The sequence below is a fragment of the Vicugna pacos genome, chromosome 7 (genome assembly GCF_048564905.1).
Source record: "Vicugna pacos chromosome 7, VicPac4, whole genome shotgun sequence".
NCBI classification, from domain to species: domain Eukaryota; kingdom Metazoa; phylum Chordata; class Mammalia; order Artiodactyla; family Camelidae; genus Vicugna; species Vicugna pacos.
This window is the reverse complement of record NC_132993.1, coordinates 133,465-153,149: the sequence shown is the minus strand read 5'-3', so window position 1 is coordinate 153,149 and position 19,685 is coordinate 133,465. Positions and strand designations below refer to the sequence as shown.

The 19,685-nt window shown below is 56.5% G+C and overlaps 1 protein-coding gene across 2 annotated transcripts in view; it reads right to left on the bottom strand.

The window, feature by feature from the left end:
- The window catches only part of VIPR2 (vasoactive intestinal peptide receptor 2), a 63,363-nt gene extending 47,201 nt beyond the window's left edge, over nt 1–16,162 (bottom strand). For both annotated transcript variants that reach the window (XM_072964034.1, XM_072964035.1), the window contains exons 1-2: nt 15,941–16,162; nt 13,511–13,610 (exon numbers count right to left, since the gene is read on the bottom strand). In XM_072964034.1, coding sequence (XP_072820135.1) covers nt 13,511–13,610; nt 15,941–16,003 — 163 coding nt within the window. In that variant the 5' untranslated portion in view covers nt 16,004–16,162. The remainder of the gene's footprint in view (nt 1–13,510; nt 13,611–15,940) is intronic.
- Between the last annotated feature and the right edge of the window lie 3,523 nt (nt 16,163–19,685).

Below are 19,685 nucleotides of genomic sequence, written 5' to 3'. Positions count from 1 at the left end.
GCTGTTCGCGGTTCCTCTGGTGGAAGTCACGACCCGCGTGTCGCCCATGGTTCCCAGTGGCAGGGCGTTGATGCGGCTGACGGAGGTGCGTTTCCAGACAGTGGGCCCACCTGCCACTCTCACCTCTAACTCCACAGCCGCTCAGCAAAGCACACACATTAGCTGCCCTCAGAGCAGGCGCTTCCCTTCGTGCTGTCGGCTCACGTGTTTAATCAAGCGACTGGCTGAGCTGGCTTGGGGGCGTCAGTATCTGTCCCCAAGGCCGCGGGGAGGTGACGGGTGGCGGGGGACCTCACCAGGGCCCTGGACCGGCGCCTCCACAAACCCCCCAGTTTCACGGGAAAAGACAATACGGGGGTCCAACGTAAACCAACGGTGCCTCCTAAGTTCCTGGGACGGCAGTTTGGTCTCTTGAAAACAACATTCTAGACCAAGTGGTTCAGAAAAACCGGTCCTATGAACAGTGCAGCCTTCAGCCTTCTTAAACTTCCTGGCACCGTCAAGGGCATGTACTCGGACATCGATGAGAGTTTAGGAAGGGCTGCTGTTCGAACAGGCTCCAATCAACACTCTGGAAATAAGGGCCCCAGAGGGCAGGGCTTTGAGGAGACGGCTGGGACTCACCCTGGCTCGGGGAGGGGGGCGGTCCTGGCAGTGGGGAGGAATATATCATAACGGAAAGGAAACTAACCCCCTTACACCTGAAAAACCGACTTTCTCTCCCGAATGTCCGCAGGCAAGTCGTGCTCTCACAGATGATGGCACACGTGTAGTTCTGAGTCCTAGATGGGTTTATTTTCTCACTGTCTCAATGATATAAACACTGATTAATTTTCAAGGAAACCACATGAGTCTCACGACTTCATTTCTGACAGAGCTTTTACAGACACTGCACTTCCCCTCACAGGTGCCCGGAGCAAAGACACTCATTCTGAGATGAAGAGGGAGACTGGGGCCAGAACCCCCGCCTAGAGGCCACCGTCCCTCTGGCCTCGCTGACCTCACGGGACCTGTGGATGTGCTCCCACCACTGCAGCCTTCCACATTCCAGGTGCTTCATGATGAAAGCACCGGACACAGAGGCAGAGGCAAGTGTCCAAGTCCAGGTTCCTCCTTAACCTCAAATGTGATGGAGATAAACCCCCCGCCCGCGTACACGCGTGGACAAGGGGATGGCCCTGTGACCATGCACAGAGCAAACACCAAGAGTTGAGTTTCGGGCGAGGCTGTGACCCTGACCTGCATGTCCGCCCCCCGTCTCCGGGTGAGGGTCCTGGGGTGCCCCATTTCTACCCTGGGAGAACTCCAGGCCCCTCAGTAGCAACTTGCAGAGAGAGCACAGTGCTGGGACAGCCGAGGGAGTTCCGGCGGGCTGACTCTGGAGATGGAGCCACGGTGCCCACGCACAGGGTGACGGGGTTCCCCATGGCCACCAAGAGCCAGGCCTGACAGCGGAGGAGGGCAGCGGACCAGCGTCAGAGGGCTAACCCTCCCAACCACCGGGCGCCAGATGGAGCTGGGGAAGCGGCTGCAGGGGCAGGGAGCCGAGGGCAGGGAGGCGAGAAATAAAGCTGCTTCTGGCACTACGGTGCGAGGCCAGACAACAGCTAATGCTGCGAATAACTTCTTCCATCCAAAACCCTATTTTATTTTAAGTTTAAAGTCACATGCAGCAGAGCTTCTTCCAGAATCAGACCCTGCAGAGACGCCCGGCAGAGCCGTCCTGCTCACCGACGCCCCCCGCAGGCCCTGGGCGGGGCTGACAAAGACCCTACAGGCAGCAACGCTCCCCTCTGAGCTGCAGTCCCGGGCACTCTCGCGATCCCACTACCTCTGCCTTTTGTGGCAGCAGCCGGGACCCCAAGGAAGCCGGGGCAGGTCCAGTCTAGAGGACTTCCAGTTGCCTGGTTGTGATGGAGGCTCCACGGGACACCTTTTCCTTGTTTCCAGGAGTTTCTGCAAAGCGGAGTCAGCCACGCCCGTCTCAGTGCACAGGGGAGAACCAACGGTCTGATGCAGTGAGAGCGAGGCGGGAGAGCAGGAGCCCCCTTGCCTCCCCCCAGGCTCCTGTCCCCAGCTGGGCGGAGGGCCGAGTCCAGCAGCTCTAACGTGAAGCAGGCGGAAGGGGAGAGGGTGAGACACCCGGAATGCCGCTGCTACTTAGCGGCAGGAGGAAGGGTGGTAACGGCTCTGCTCGGCTGGCCCTGCAGCCCACCGTGGACGCACCCCCACGTCCAAGTCCCTCCACCACAGTGGCTTTTATCTGCTTTCTGACTTTTTAACCTTGCTCAAGAGAAACAGAGAAACAGCATTTCTGTACCCTGGTCACTCCTTGTACAGAATCTGCTGAGGACAGAATAGCAGAGTCCCCAAGGGCCACCTGACTGACCAGGGAGGAGGCCGGGGCTCTGCTGGGCAGCACTGCGTGTGCCCGCTCAGAGGGACGCCGTCAGAGGGCAAGGCAGCGCCACCCCCAGCCCCCGCTGAGTCCCGGAGCTGGGCGGAGCCGTGGCCGGGGACAGTGGCCGGGCATGCCCAGAACACAGCCTGGGTCCTTCCCACAAAACCCACCCGGGCCCTGCTGGGTTCTGGTTTGACTCCCTTGGACAGTGTTTCTCAACGTTTAGATCGATTCCTAGGGTTCCAGTGTGTAGCTGGGCCTGAGGGCACCGCACCCACGGGCCCTACACTATGTGCACACAGACGTTACATGTGCTCTTTTTACAAAAACAGGGTATTCTGTGCACTGATGTCTTCCCTTCTCACCTAGCAACACACCACTCGTGTCTTCTCCTGCTGCTCATGTAGTGGGCCATCGCTTTTAACGGCTACCAATATTTCAACCACCCTTTTATCTGTGATGCAAGCAGGAGGTGATGAAGCAATGCCCTGGAGCACCACCTGTCAAACACTTGACAGGAGCCCTGAAGTGTCCGAACTTTCATCCTGTCCTTTGGAAGGAAATCTAGTCCTTTTCCAAATGACGAGGACAAGCTCTTCCTCACAGAGAACGCTAACTAATAAATACCTACAGAATGGTTAGACGAACACGTTGGCACTCTGGGTGCCTGAGGTCTGGCTGCTTCAAGCACGACCCATCACAAGGTGCTAAAACCATGAAGCAGGGGGGGGCTGCTGCACCAGAGCCCATACAGTGCCTGCAGCCCCACAGGTTACCTGCCAACTGCAGAGCGTAAAAAAGAACTTTGTATTCAGGATTCTGCAGGTCACTTTTTAACCAAGTGACAAACAGCACTAAGGGGCCACCAGGGTGGTGTGTGGACAGGACAGCACACACGTCACCTTAACGCACTCCTCCCAAAGAGCCTCACCCAAGTCGAAGGAAGTCCTCGCAACCAAACTGCAGTGTGGAGGAGATACGGGGCCTGAAGACTTCAACCCCGGAAGGGAACACCGAGACACACTCCGAAAGGTCCTTACTCTGGGGAGGCTCAGGCTGAGGTGCCCACAGGGTGAGGACGGCTACGTGGAGATGGGCCACGGAACGTGTCCTGTACAAGCTGCCATGGCAAGTGTTGGAGGCCGGTGACCTGGGTGTGGCCCCTAACTCCCTTCCAACATCTGATTATACAGATTTTCAATCAGAGAAAGGAGCGGCCTTTCTGTTGGAAAACTGCTAACATCGCACCCAGAAGCCACAATTCCTTGACCTGCAGAGGTATATCCCGCCCTGGAACAGCGGGACACAACGTGGAGTCCTGGCCCCGGGCAGGAGGGAGGTGGCCCCAGGGCCCCCAGGAGGGAAGGCTGCCCGGCTCAGGCCTCGGGCGCTGGCCACTGTGGCCACGAGCAAAGGGCACACGAGACAAGCGGGTACCTGGTGGAGGAGGGCACTGGGCCACGCAGCACAGGAAGGACCCCCGGGCCCGTTCCCCGATGCGGGTGTGCGCGGCTGAGCGGTGGAGGCTGCCCCCAAGCGGGCACAGACAGCACTGCTGTCCTGCCCTCACCCAGGACTGTCTCAGCCCGCACCTGAGCAAGGCTCCTGCGGGATGTGTGTGATGGTGAGCGGGGCCAGACCCCTGCCCGGAGGACGGTGATGTGATCGCTGGAGCCCTCTGCTGGATCTGGAGGCCTCGAAACACTGGCCACACTTCCCATCAGTGCCTCCCTTGGCCCTGGAGCTGGTCTTTGGGCACCTGTGATGCTGCCTGTCCAGGGTCCAGTTGCAAGTATCCTGCTCCTCTGAGTCTTACAGAGTCCAGCCCACCTGAACACTGACGGTGATGGTCAAATTCTACCTAATGGAGGAGTCCTCTGTTGTTCTGAGGGTGCATTTGCATCTTTTCTTCCTGAAATACTTTCTGTGAGACGAGGAGACAGCCACGTCCATGCAGCCGCTCAGCTGGGGGTGGTGCCCGGCCCAGTGCCTTTTGGGAAATGCCGCAATGAGGAAGCTGGCAGTAAGCAGTACTGGCAGAAGGGGAGCGGAAAGGAGCCTTCTGAGGGAAACGCCCAAGCGCTAACCCACTGGAACTTACAGAGCCTCTGTGGGGACGAGCTCTTCTCAGAGGCAGTCAGGGCAGCTGAGGTGGCACGTGCGGGGAGGGCTTGCTGCCATCTGGAGCTGAAGGAACGACTCGAGAGGCAGCCTACGAGGACCAGCTCAGGGCGTGGCAGCAGCCCCACCGCCTGTGGGGACAGAGACGGTACAGTCGTCGTCTGTGAGCTGCACTCTCTTCATGACTCCACTGCTTTTGCACAGGCTGCAGCCACATCCTCTTAAACCCGGCACGGGTGAGTGTTTGTTTCCTCAGCACATTTCTTCCCCTGGCCCCAAGGCTGCTCTCGGGAGCTGCCTGGGCCCGGAGGCTGGGCACCACGGGTCTTCCTGCAGCACGAACACAGCAGGTTCACACACCGACAGAGGCGCCACTTGGGGCTGGCTCTGCAACACCCCAGCTTGTAACGAGTCCACATAGCAGGTCGGTCCCAGAAAGAAGCAGCCGAGCAGGTGTGGACCGTGGCCCAGGGCCACCTGCGTGAGGGCCCGGGCTCTACGGAGGAGCAGACCCAGGCCCCACGAGAGCTCCGCTGCAAATGTCTGCAGAGCACGACGAGGAACGCTGTAGGGGGCTCACTCTTCAGTCCACTCCAGATACCCCCATAGTCTGGCTAATTGGGGTGCAACAATATCGTCATCCGGTGGCCTGGAGGTGAGCTGTGAACTCAGGCCAGGAAATCACCACCTGGGGTGGGGGGCAGTGCCACTGGATGGCACCTTGAAATGGGACCACTCTGGAATTCTGAACACAGAAGTGGCCGAGTTTAATTTTGGCTCAGGCAGATTCCATTTCACATTCTGGGATGTGAAGTAACATTAGACTAAGACTCAAACTCCAGAACTAGCCAACGCTGTCAACCAAACAAAAGCGTTTTCCAAAGAAACACAGAGAAATCCAGCATGAACCTGCTTAAAAGATCTGCTGAATCCAATAAACCCCAAACATCAGAACGTCCTCCAAACTGAGCTGAGTGAATCCGTGCCTGAGGCTGGGGTCCTGGCAGCAGGGCAGACCGAGAACTGACTGCACATTCCTCCTCGACAAGACCAGCACTTTCCGGCCTCCCCTCCCAGAGCGCAGATGCGGGCCCGTGGGAGGCCCCGGGGGGCCCGCAATGGGAAACAGATGGGAGGCTGAACCGTGTGCCCATGTCTTTTGTACAAATCCCCAAACCTTCCCTGCGATGTCTGTGACCACCTGGACGCTGCTGGTGTCACACGAGCTCCCAGGCTGCCAAAGCCAAGCATGTCCTGCAGGGGAGGCTGGACTCCAGCTGACAAGCGGTGGTGAGGGCGCGGGGAACTCAGCCATGTTATTCCCGGGATCATCTCTCGTGGATTTATGAGCAGGGTTGGGCGACTTCCCGGGATGGTTCCAAGACATCCATCTACCAGTGTTATGACAAACCATCCTCCCAGCACAGCTGAGCATGACCCCGAGGGCAGCATCCCTGCTGAGACCGGCCTCACACAGGAGTCCCTCCCAGGCCATATGCAAGTTCTGCAGGACGAGAGGACAGTGCGCACAGCTGCCTGGGGCCCCTGGCATGTCCGCAGGTCAATGCCCGGGTCACAGTCTACTGGCCTCTGTGGCCCCAGCCTCCGAGAGCTGAGCCTCCTGGGGGTCCTTGAGCCTCGGGTCCCTCAGTGCTCTGTCCTCTCCATCCTCACCCTGCCCTCCTCCGCTTCTCTTCCTTCCAGGACAAACCCTTGGGGTCTGTGCTTGGTCACTCCTCCTGCCTCCAGGACCTGCAGCCTCCTCAGGCCCCTCCTTCCACAGCCCAGGCTCCACAGTCCTCCCCTCCAAGGTGCTTTCCTGGCCCCAGCCCCCCCCCCCCGTTACCCCTCTTTCTCCTGCATTTCTGGAGTAGCTCACCCCATGTGTGGCCACAGGACCTCCCCAGCCCCCGTCTCCCTGCAGCCCGGCTGTTGCTCCAGCAGCCTGTGTAACAACTCCCTCACCTTCCACGGGGGGCGCCCACAGCATCTCCCACCTGGAATGTCCCTCACCCTGTGAGCTTCCCCCTTCCAGGGCCCTCCAGATCCTCTCAGAACTGTCTGCTTCACGATCCTTCCCGAGCGCAGCTCAGCCCAGATGCCCCACGCCTCAGAATCCTCAGCGGCTCCTTGGCCCGACTCCAGATGTGGGTCCACTCTGCTTTCCCTCCTCCACGTGCCCCCCGGCGTCTGAGTTCCTAGCCCCTGGCCACCGAAGAAGCTGCTCTGTGTGCCCAGCGTGTGCCCCACCACCGCACGTCCGGCTCCACCACCTCCAGGCTCCGGAATAGAGCCAGCACTGGCCCCGGCTGGAAACCTCCCTCTCCACCCTCTGAACATTTGGTTTTGGGGTCACACACAGGGTCAAGAGGAGAGTGACAGTGCTCGCTGGGGGACAGTGTTGTTCTCATCACTTGGGCGCTGTGGGCAGCCGGGCAGCCTGGCCTCACCCTCAGTGTCCACTCAAACAGGCCTCAGTCCTTTTCCCACAGAGAAGGAGCAGCTAAGAAGTCACAAGTCCCCGACCGGCGGCAGTAACCCCTCCCTGAGAGGGAGAAGAGGTCAGCTCTCGGGCGGCTGGCGCACCGCCCAGGCTGTTTGCAGTCGGTGAGGCGAGGGGTGTGGACCTGGGGGCTGCGTGGGGCCCTGACTCAACGTCCTGTCCTGCGTGGTCTCCTCCTGCAGGTGGACCACGGTTGCCGTGTGGTCCTTGTGTGTAACAGGGGGTGCATGAGGGAACCGAAGCCTAGGAGATTAAGGTGGACTCCCCAGTCCAGGTCCTGCCCCCAAACCTCACTGCAGGTGTAGGAGAGGAGGGCTGACTTCACAAAGCGAGCAAACGGTGAAAACCCTTATTCAACGAGGAGGCTCAAGTGGATATGAGGTCAGACGACCAGGGCAGTCCACGTCGGGGTTCAGAGGAGGCCCCTCCCCTTGGAAGCAGACTTTGGAGAGGAAGAAAACCCTTGTCTGAAGCACTCCTGCCTCTAAGATGCCAAATTCAGATTCGTGACGAGTGTTTGACTAGGGGTCCAGGGAGCTGGGCCCTGACACCAACCCGGAAGAGAATCTCAGAAGTCCTCTCACATTTCTGTGTGTGACTGCCTCATCTCGCTGGGGTGGCTGGACATCACCTTCCAGCACTGAGCCTGGGACCTCTGTGCCTGCTGTGTGGACGTCTCCCACTCTTGTCCTGAGGGTGGACCCTGCATGGCCTCTCCATGCCTTTACTCTGCCCTGGGTGCTGCAGGGGGTCTGCGTATCTGCTCCTGGGTCACAGGCCCAGAAGGAGGGTCCCTGGGCAGACGCCTTGGTGCCAAGAGGCTGAGGGGCCCCAAGACAGCCTCCTGCCTAGAATAAAGAGGGCGTGTGTTCACCATCATGGCGGAAGCAACGCCGACTGCAAAGGACGGGGAGGCTGGGGGCTCGGCCTGGTGGGGGCACAGCAGTCAGTGCAGGTGGAACAGGGCAACGGGGTGGAGTGAACCCGTCCCAGGCCCGAGCACAGGACAAACATGGAAACCAGGACCCAGGTCACCGAACAGAACCCAGACATGGAGCAAGTTTGTAATAAGCACCCAAAGTCCTCATCATCGACTAGCTTACAACAAAAACGCTTCCATTCTTCTCCGTGGTCTCCCACTCACCTCTTTCCTGCCTCATCTCCGAGCAAGGATAAGTAAGTCCTCAGACACTTTCAATCGCTGTCAGTTTCTGCTTCCTAGTAGGCCGACGTTACTGCGTGTTCAGATCCTCTGGTTTCCCCTCGGAAACCCTGCTGTCCTTTGATTTGGGGCCCTGTCACCCCTGCTCATCCCCATGCACCTCCACTGGGGCCTTGATTCCGGATGGGAGAGGACGACATGTCCATTCAATTTCTCATCACCCCTTCCAGCCTGGTATGTACTCAATAAAAACAAAAACATGCTGGAAAAATCAGTGACAGAACAGCCAACATACCAGAGTGATATTTTACTCACTCCAAGATCCAGGGCAGCCCCTCAAAAGCAGGCCTGGCTACCAGGGTTCTCAGACACCCACTGGAACTCGTGCTTGACCCCAGACACTCTGCAAAACCTCGTAACTGAACGGGTGCAACTCTCCAAGGTGTCCACGAAGGGCTGCAATCAGCCCCAGCAGTTGACACAACCCATGACCCCAGGAACCTGCGGGGGGACGGGCTCCACCCCACGCGCATCATGGCGGCACTGCCACGTGCCCACGGGGCTGCAGCCCAGGACCAGCCGTGGCTCCCTAAAGAGCGGTGAGGCCCAGGCCTGGGAAGCCGCTTGCGAAGCCCGCCCGGGTGCACGAGCCTCCAGAGCCGCAGGGGCCCCTGTGCTGTCTCCTCAAGCCTCCAGAGCCGCAGGGGCCCCTGTGCCATCTCCTCACAGGACGCCAGGTGGTCCCGCAGCAAATCACACCACCTCAGGCTGAGGTGGACCCGCCAGGCTCATCTCGAGATGGAGCAGCGGCTGCAGAGCCAGCCCCACCAACAGACAGAGCGACGGGACGTCCCCAGGATGTGGGGGACGTGGACAGGGAGAGGTGCACACGGGGGAGGAGACCGTCAGCAACGGCCAGCCGTGTGTCGGGGTCACCAGCAACAGACTCGGCCCACCCCAGAAAGGAGGACGGGGAGCGACTAGGGCCGGATCAGCAGCAGCAAACCCACTATGAAGCCACACCTGTGGCTCCACAGAGGGGCAGGTGCAGCTCCTCCTCCTGGGGACGCCGAGGGCACCCCGTGGATTCAACGTGCCGATGCCCCTCCTGCACCAGGAACTGACTTCGTGCTCAGGATTCCTTTTTTGAGTCTAAACACAAAATTTTACTTCAGTGTGTCCTAGCCCAGTGGGACTCGGGCTGAGGGGAGCCCGCAGGAGTGGGGACGGGGGCCCTCACTGTCTGCTCTGCAGGAACAGGGGCCACCACTCTGCTCATCTTCTCTGACCTGGTCTGCTGCCTTCTGCAGGCATCCATGACTTGAAGGGGGCAAAATCCAAACCCATCAGCTCCTGACAAGTGGATCAAAACTAGTCCGGTATTCTTCGTTTACAAAACATCAAAGGAAAGTAAGTTTTCCATCTTAGCACCTCCTGCGGCCCTGGTCCTAAGCTAACGCTGGCTGTCAGACTCACCTCAGCGACGCACCTTAAGGTGTGGTGCAGCTTGCGGAGTATCAAGGAAAGGGTGGTCCCGCCTCTGCCCCTCTGAAATCCAGGCCACGCCCACTCTGATCCAGGCAAAGAGAATGCAGAGTCAGGGGCAGGAGCCCCGGGCAGAGCCGAGGCCTGGCTCGTGGCCTGTGGGGGTAGCGCTGCCTTTGGCTGCATGTTCAGGCATCCGTGGCCTTGGAGCGCCCTGTTGGCGGGGTTCAGTTAGTCTCAGCAATGAATCAATATTAAGTCACAGAGTTCTAAACACCTCCCAAACTTTTCTTTTTCACAAAGTGAATCCTTTAAAGGAGTTCAGACTTGAAATTGGTTTTTGTCTAGATTTATGTGGTTGGTTTGTCTGCATTTGTTTCAGATTCAACATGTGATAAAAAGAATTCCTTGTTAGACTTACACACAGCAGACCTCACGAGAACTGAAAACTGTTTTTTTCCCCTCACTCTTGGTGCTTTCGCACCAGTTTCTTGATCCTACAGAATTTAAGAGCAGCTCCCACAGACCCCCAGCATCTCATGTCACCTCAGCGCCATGAAGCAAGTGTGCACTCTTGACGCTGGACCCCCGTCACCCCTCCAGTCAGAACACCTTCAGCGGCTCCCAGTCTGTCGCATCTGCAGTGTCTTTGTTCTCCTAACTCACAACTACTTACACCCCTGTGTTTGAGCCACACACACTTCAAAGAGCAAGAAAAATAAACGGACATTTAGCGCACATGCTGCCTCTGTCTATAGAAACTGACGGTGGCCGGGCTCAGGAGGCTGTCCCTTGTCCCCCCCGCCCCCCAAAGGCAGCTGGTGTCAGCAGGCCCCTCTGTGAGGCAGAAGGAAAAAGGACTCGGGCAGGTGTGTTTGCTGTGGAGCTGATACTAACACAAGAGTCGTCAGGGTAAGACTCTCCAGGGCTGACACTCGTCCCTGAAGAAGAGCCACACCTCTCGCCGCCCTCCACACGGGCAGACACTTCAAGCTCTTGACCTGAAACAGCGTGTCCTTTCTGATCAAGCGGGTGCCAAGCTCCTCAAACCCAAATCGAGGCAGGAGAGCTGGCGAGGGGACCATAACGAGTGCTTTAAATGTCCTGACACCGCTCCAGCGGGCCGGGCTGGCCCAGCCACCCACAGAGCAGCCTGGCAGCTCGGGCGGCGTCCACGCAGGTCTACCTGGCTCCTGCAGGGCCTGTTTTTCAAACGTACTAGTTGCAAACTTTCAAGAATTTGGGATATTTTGCATAAAGGCTGCATTTCTGATGTGTGAAAACAGACACCTGGCTGACCCGGCGCCTGCATTTCCCACAGTAGCCAGCCAGGTAGTGACGACAGCTGCCGTGTGGCCACAGCTCACACTGGTGAGCGGCTGGCCAGGCACCAGGGCAGGCCTGCGCCTTTGGAAGCACAGAACGGGAAGGAGGTTGTTTCGAGCTAATTAAGGCCACACTCCCCCTGCGTGAGCCAGCCAACGATGAGGAGTCTCTTTACTGGAGGCCTGACTGAGGCTCACACACCCTGTTTCACGACGGACAGAGCCAGCCTCCTGGACCCGCCCACTTCTCTGGAGCAGCATCTGTCAAGGAGCGTCACTGACACAAACTTGCAGGTGCTCCATCCACTGTCCGGTCACCTCTGACCAACCGTGAGGCCATCTCCCCTGACGGAAAGTCACAGACTGACTCCAAGTTTTGAAAGCTAAATGCTCCCTGCCGCCTGCCCTGCCAGTTTTCTCTTTGTTAAAGAAACATACTAGATGAATATGGGAAATCAAAACAGTAAGACAGTGTTGTAGGAGGTTTTCCCTAAAATGCGAGGAGGGGGCAGGCTGTCAGCAGAGAGCTCATCGGCAGAAGGAAAACTGCAATCCCATCTGCCTCGCAGTGTGTCAGCGGTACAGCTCTCCCCACTTCCGTTCTGGGAGCGCCTGCGTGTCCCAGGAGGTGTCCCCAGAGGGCACAGGGGTCAGAGGGAAACTGGAGCTGCAAGTGCCCGCCCCTCAGTGCTGGGGACCCCTCACAGGAGGGAGATGCTTCTGTTCACCTGAGCGGACGCTGTTTGTGGGCAGCTTCGGGGCCGGGCAGCTTCGGGGCCGGGCAGCTTCGGGGCCAGACGGCTTGACTGCCGGGTAGCGGGGTGGGTGCAGGGCTCCTTCCCAGGGGTCTCCCAGCGAGCTGAGGGCCACCTGCCGCGGGGCTGGTGGACGGCGCCCACCTTCCCTGCACACGTGGTGGACCACGGAGGCGCTGCAGGCTGTGCCCACGGGACCTGGCTTCTCTGCCGCACACCAGATGCTTCTGAAGCTCTCAGCCTGTCTCCTCTCAGCATTTCATTTTCCTGTATCTTAACTGTCACTGAAGGGAACCGACCTCAGTGGCCGGGACACCTGTCTTGTCGTGAGGCCACAGCCAGCAGGATCCAGGCCTCCTCTACCCGTGGAGGCGGCTAATATCACATGTGGCTTTGCAGGGTGGACCCTCACCCACGTCTGTGGTGGAGCTGAGCACCTCACCACCTTCCGCTGGACAGAGCTCAGCCAGACCTTCTGGAAGGTGTGGCCTCAGGACCACGTGTGCACTGCAGGGACACAGATCTTGAAGGCTGGAAGGAACCCTGGGCTCAGAGTCCTCATTTTCATCTGAGGAGGGGGCAGCTCCAGGGAGGACAGGAAGATGCATGGGATACTTGTTTTAGTGCCAGTCTAGAGCCGCACTGTCCAGCTCCGGAGCCGCCGGCTATGCATGAGTACTCAGAACATGTGGTCCAAGTTGTGATGCGATGTAGGTATAAAATGCACACTGGGTTTCCGAGATGTAGTATTCAAAAAAGTAAAGTTTCTCTTCAATATTTTACATTGACTATAAGTCGAAATGCTAACGATTTGTATGTATTTCGATAAATACAATACACTGTTAAAATTAAAATCACACTTTTTCACTTATTTTAATGTGGCTCCTAGAAAACTCAAGATCACCTGTGAGGCTTGCAGCCTGCCTCTACTGGGCAGCACCCGTCTAGGGCAACGCCCACGACGGTGGCTTCCCACCTGAGGTCCTCTGCAGGACACCAGAATTTTCACACATGATTGTACTTTGACTTTAATTTTTTTTCTTGAAGAGAATAAAATAATGACACAGAACAGAGAAAGAAAAGCTGAAGGACAAAAGGTTTTTGCTACTGTTTATAATCTGGGTGTTGTCCCAGAACCCTCAGAATTTACAGACATGTGTCAGTGCCCTGGTGAGTGCATGCTGTCTCAGCATTGCTTCTGGGACCTGGAGAAATAAAACCAGCAAGTTCACTGTACTCATAATAGGTCTGTTCTCTGGGAAGACAAAAGTCTCATTTTCCTGTTTGATTTCTGATAAATTTTCACTGTTCTTAACAGATCAAAATTATCCGTGATGTAACTAAGAATTTAAAACGCAAGAAATCAGATTAAATACCTGTGCCATGGAAAACAGAGTTGCGTTTGCAAAGCATAACAACACCCATTAAGTTACTTCAGTAACTGTTGCTACCACCTCAAACCATGGAAACTACTGCTGCTGATGATGAGGCTTTCTTTTACCCCCTCCCCTCCCCTCCCCCTCCCCCACTGCCACAGCGGATGTCTGTAAACCACCCTCCCCCCACCCCCCACTACCAGGCTGCCCATTACTCACAAAGCTATGAGTTTTGCCAGCAGTTCATTAAAAAACACTGCAGACTTTTTCCTCCTAAGACACAGATGATCTGAAAACATGAATTTTCCGAGTGAGGTGCAAGCTACCTGCACGTCAGCTCAAGCGTCCTGGGCACAGTCACACTCACACGCATCCCCCTTACCTTTGTGGTTTTCTGTTTGAATCCTTAGAAGCTCTGCACATCTTGTTTCCTCTTCCTGTATTTCCAGATGAAATCGGCATTCCGGGTGAATGCTGTACACCTGGACAAGGTGAAAAGAAACAGAAACAACTGAAAATTCCACTATAAGAGGAAAGTCAAGCAAACGTTTTACATAAAAGATCCCCAAAACTCACAGTTCTAAACTGCTTCCAACATAACACTCACTTAAAAGCAGTTACCTTCATATTTTGGAATGGTTATTTTAAAAAAGCTTCACTATTTACTTTGTAAAGGAATTATTAAATAAATCTAAAATCTGCTAGAATATGTTTTCTGAGCAGGAAGACAAACTAACATAGTCCACTGTCTGTTGTTGGGACTAATTTGGCGGCATAGAGGTCTTTAATCCAATAATCTCTCAATATTCGAGCCCTCCATTTCATAGTCCTTGATTTAATCAAAGTAAACACATGTTTACTCGCAATCCCATTCTTAATGGCTGCACACAGCCCCAGACGCCAGTGTGCTTCATCCAAGGCCAGCCTCTGTACTCACTGCAAAGCCCTAATAGGATAACTTTATTTTTAGAGGCTGCAGGCTGCATTCAAAACTGAACTTTAAAATTTGGTGTGAGGAGCTTTTCAAAAAGGCCAGGGGTAAGTAGCAAGAGGCCCAGGGGAGAGTCCGCCCTGCGACCTCACACCGGGATCTGTCACAGGAACTAAGGTGTGACACAACATGATTAGTGTTGCCTGTTCCCATGTGTGAAAGGCACAGCCCCATACGGTCTCGGTCTTAGAGATAATATTCTCTCGTCTCTGTTTTCATCACCACCTCCCACCCCAACAAGTGCTGACCCTGCAGGCTGAAGCTGTGCCCCTCACTCTCATGTCCGAACAAAATTTTATTTTCACTAAAGAAAGTCACTCTTGTATACGCTATGGCCGTCTGTGTGTACTTACTCTGCTGCTGAAATAGCTCAATCACAATTCTAACCAGGAATAAAATTTCCTAACACAATGAAGAGAAGGAACTTAATGCTGGATACTTTTGCTACCTTTACCCTCATTTAAAAAAAAATCTGAAGCTTGTTTGTTTGCTTGTTTGTTTGTTTGTTTCCCTAGTTCATTGCTGGACAGCTCCACTGTACAAACTCCTGGTTTCAAGCAGGCTGTATTTTTCACTTTTTAATGGCTTAAATTTTAGAATTAGGGAAATCACATCGGCTTAAAAGGAAAATGGATTTTTTTAAGGTATCAAAAGACTCCGTAGTATCTGACATTCTTGGAACATGCACGGTTCTGACATATTTTGGGACAGCCCAGAAATTAAAGCGGCATTAACGATAACAATTCCTGGTACTTTCAACAACCAGCTCTTTCAAAGCATTGAAATTAAGATGGAGGTTCACATTCTCACTACATTCTCAGGGAGGAAGACCTGTGGGCTTTCCTGCTAGACAAGGGAGTTTGGCGATGGTGAGGGTGGGCTAGCTTCATGCTCTCCTAACAGGGAAGCACCCTCAGCAATTACAATCTTCCCTAAATAGCTCCATCCTTGGCCGCACAACCTTAAGAGGGGGTATGAGTCAGTACAGGCAGTGATTTGGCTGTGATGTAAAATGCGTGTAAACACACACAGGCCAACACTGTCTCCAGCCTGAGGCAGGAAAGCAGGGAACAGGCTCACAGCTTTTCAAGGGTCTTCAAATAAAAGGAAGAATTCTTGGGAATTCGATAACCCATACGTGCACTCACGTAACAAACTTCTGTTCAGCACAGCATTTCCTCCCGTGCTCTTAAATGATGATAAAGAATAGCAAAGCAGAGCATTTCCGAAAGGAAACTTTCTTCAGCCACACCGTCTCCCTAACGCACACATCAAGCAAACAAAAAACAGTAACAAGACTAGGACTGCGTACTAGGGGAAGTGTTTAACGACAAAGCAAACTCCAGTTTCCCTCTGAAACGCGAAATCTGCGCAGGTGACGGCAGTCCTGTCCCCGACCCGGGGTTCCAGGGCCCGCGAACTGGCCTCGCGGGTCACAGCCTGCGGGAGGAGGCGTCCCGAAACCTCCGCTTTAAAGAGCGTCGAGCAAGAAACTGGATCCCGTTCCGAACAAAACCAGAGCAGTGCGCAGGGTTGGGGGGCAAACGCATCTTCCCAGCGCCAGGGTCTCGAACCCAGCCGGGCGGGAGCTCGGCTCTTCGCGCTCCGCTGCGGAGGGTCCAGAGCTCCCCGGCGGCCCTGTTCCCTCGCCGGAGCCGGGGAGGAAAGTGGGGACCCTGGACCAGCCCGGCTCCCCCAGAGCAGCCACGCGCCCGGACTCGGGAGCGAAGCGCGGCGCGGCGCGGCGCGGGGAGCGCTCCCTTCCGAGGAGGGACGGCGCGGCGCGCGGTGCAGTGCGGGCGGCGGCCGGGGCGCACTCACCGGGGCGAGCAGCCAGCCGCAGCAGGTCAGCAGCGCGGGCAGCAGCAGCGCGGGAGCCCTCATCCCGGCTCGGCTGCGCCGACATGGGCCGGGCCGCCCGTCCGCAGCGACGCGGCTCCCCGGCCGGCTCCCGGGCTCCCGAGGTCCGCGCGCTGCCGCCTCGTCCCGGTCCGCCTCTCCCGCGGCGCCCCGCGCCCGCTGCTCCGCCCCCGCGGCCCCGGGTCCCCGCCCAGCTCTCCCCGCTCCGCCCCAGGCCCCCCGCCTCTCCACCACTCCCCCTCCCCTTGCGCTCCCCTGCTCTCAGCTCCGCGCCCCGCACCTCCCTATGCCCACCCACCACGCTAGCCTCTCTCTGGTTCTCCTCTCCCCGCGATCCCCTCGCCGCCACGCACCACCACCGCCGCGCTCCCCACCCCCTCCCCCCCACTCTCCACGCCTCTCCTTTCCACCGATCCTGCGCTCCCTCCCCTCCCCCTCCCCCGCTTTCGGCAGCAGGTGAGGGGGTGGGCATACTCCAAGCGGAGAGGTCAAGGGGAGAGGAGCTCTGGAGTGAGCCATTTACGGGCTCTGGTTAGAGGCGTTTGCACCTACTAGAGTCCTCCCTGTTAAACAACCTGAAGACTCCCAAGAAGGTGGTGGGAAACCCACTGGGTGCAGGTGGGCTGCCTTGGAAGCCACTGGGGTTGGCCGGGCAACCGAAAGTTAGGAAGAAAGCTGGCGTGCCTCTCGGTGGAGGGCAGACTGAGCGCGGTGGCAAGTCTTCAGTCCTGCCTGTCACACCGGGCAACTCATTCTTTCTCCAGACTCCCTCCACCCTTCCTCAAAACACCGGAAATGAAAAATAAAACAGGTAAATTTTCGTCTGGTTTTAACTTTTTACTTGGAAATAATTTCAACCTTACACAAAAGTTAGAATAAGAATAGGACAAAGAACACCTTTTCACCCTTTGTTTAGATTAGAATTGTGCGTCATTGGCTTTATCATTTGTATTCCCTCCAACCACCGTCACCCCCAATAGATCCATCACTGTCTATCAATCACTATCATCTGTCTTTCTGTCTGGTGGGGAACAGCAGTAGAGACAGGATCTGGACTCTAGGTGAGAGCTAGACTCTGGGTCAGATCTAGCCTCCAGGTCAGGTCTAGACTCTGGGTATGCAGCTTGGGATCTGGAAGCTTATTGACTCTGGGCCCAACTTGACAACATTTAATTGCTCAATATTTGAAGCTGGACAAGCCAACTTTGAGCCAAGTGACCTTGCAGGTAGGAACGATGATACCTGCCCTTCACCTCGAGGGTCACTGTGAGAATCAGGGTGGTTCCCGTACACAGGCAGCCTATGCTCTCAACATCAGCTACTTCAGGTACAGGCAACACACAAGCTCTCTGTCTTGTTGGAGTTCGTAGTCCAGCAGATGGGGGTGTGTGATGCGGAGAGAAAGTGTAATAATAGCAAGATACAGGCAAATGGGAGGAGGAGGAGTGGGAGGAGCTTGGAGGAGTAAGTGTCTAAAGGAGACTGAAAAATGGTGAAGACTGAGAGATCAGGTGGGAGCCTCTCAGCTCATGGCAGACGCCACACAAGGTTCTTTATATTCTGACTGTTCTTCCCTTGTTCAAAATTCCCACTGGTGTTGGGATGGGTAGCACTTGTCCATTAAAGGCTACTCTGTTTCTTTGGGGTAAATGCCCATTCTCCCAGGAATTTTTCCACTTCCCCTCGCAGGGGGAGACTACGTCCTCAAGGCAGGGGGTGAGGAGCTCCTCGGTGGTGCCTGACGTGGTGGGGCTGGCGGTCTTGTTCCTGGGCCTCTGGCACTGGCCCCCCTAAGGTGTGGCAGCCTCCTGGCTGTGCCATGCTGACATCCGTGGAAGCCTGGGTCCCTGCCCACGGCTCTGGTCCCAAGGGCCCCACCTCTGTCCCCTCAGGCCTCTTCCACCCATGACCAGGGTGCCCTCAGCACCTGCATTGGCCTGTGTTCCAGGGGGGGTGGGCCCTGTGAGGCACTTGTCAGCTGCCCTCCCTACCCTCCTGCCTGGACACCCTTACCTTCCCTGGTGCTCCCACACCTGCAGCTTCCCCGGATTTCCAGGCTGAGCTCTGAGTGAAGGATCAGATCTCTGACAGTGAATGCTGACCGACTCCTTGTGTGCTGTGCCTACAGTCAGAAGGCCGGAAACCCACTGATTCGTGGTGGGGGGTGAAATCACCTCAAAAATAAATGCTGCGCTGGCACTTCACACTTTGTTGGAAAGAGGAAGTAAACTTCACACATACATGACTATCTGAGGTCCATCTGGTCCCTCTGCCCCATTTAGATCCGTAGTCCTGGGGACCACATCTGCTTGGGTGGAGGGGACACCACAGCATGAGCCATTTTTACCTTGTACCTATGAAGAATCACAGCCTTTGCCTCTGTCCCTCTTCATGTCTTTACAAAGCCTGGAGTCGAGACTTGAAGGAGAAATTTCCTTCCTTCTCCACCTAAAAGAGCCAGGGTGTTGGAGAATGCTGTCAGCTTGGAGTCCTTTGCCCACCCACAACTGTGAGTTGGGGGTCTGCAGGTGGTCTGAGCTCGGACCCTGGCCTTATGCCTCCTGGGTTCCTGGAAGCAAAAGGAGAGCCCATCTTCTGTGGCAGTTTCCTGTTCCTGCGGGCACACGACACCCCAGGATTTGGCGCCCCAGCACTCAGGCTGCGCTGCGGCCCAGACCTAGGGCCCACGGTGTGCTCATCACGTAAGACTGAATCAATTCCCCAGGCTTTGGAGTAGAATTCCTAATATGTGCTTGGCCTACTTCTCAAGACGATTATAAAGATAAAATCAAATACCAGCCATGGAAAACCTTCACAAACATTTCTAAAGTATACAGACAGAAAGTGCTGCCTTGGAGATGTGCCCTCTCGGCCTGCTGCCTGCTCTGAGCTGCCTGGGGGACACAGGCAGAGCCCAGGCCCTGGTTCAGGTTGGGTCGGCGACCTGCACGTCTGCCCCGTGTGGCTTCCAGCCCCTCCTGTTTTCAGCTGTGAGGATCTGTCCTGTGAGATGGATTCATTAGTGCAGACCTCTCTTACAGCTGCAGCCCTGCAAGACCCCGGCCGGCTGGGCCCTTTTTTGGTGTTGGTCTCCTGGGGTTAGGAGCTGTGGGCAGCAGTGGCGGGTGCGGTGGTGTCTCTTCTCTGCCCGCTTCACCTCTGCCCCCTTCACCACTGCAGCCAGGGCACCTCCAGGCTCAAAGGGCGGGTGGAAGAAGCCAGAAAGCCCTCCTTCCTGGCACAGCTGGGGTCACTTTTGGAGGATCCTCAGGCCTCTCCTGCCCCAGTGTCGCTGTAGCCCCTCAGACAGGGGAAGGGTCCCCTAAGGATGCCTGCTGCTCCCAGAGGTTTCCCTTTCCGCTCCAGACACCCTCTTGGGGGAGGACTTTCAGATGGTCCATGGTGTCAGCATCAGGCTAATGAGACTACAAACCCACCCTGCGCTTGGCCGCCCAGCACAGCCTCTTCTCCCAGCTCCGGCTCCGCAGCCGGGCAGCCAGCCAGCGGCCGCACCTTTAGATTCCCGGGAGAGGCCCAGAGCCCGCCCTCCACCCGCAGGGGACACAGGCCAAGCTCCCCAGGCAACCTCACTTGGCTTGAGGGAGGGGAAGCACCCTAGCTCCCTCACAGAGAAGGGAAATGTTGAGCCCAGTGGACACTCGCCACTAAGAATCTGTCCTGCTGGCGCCTCCTCTGTCACAGCTGG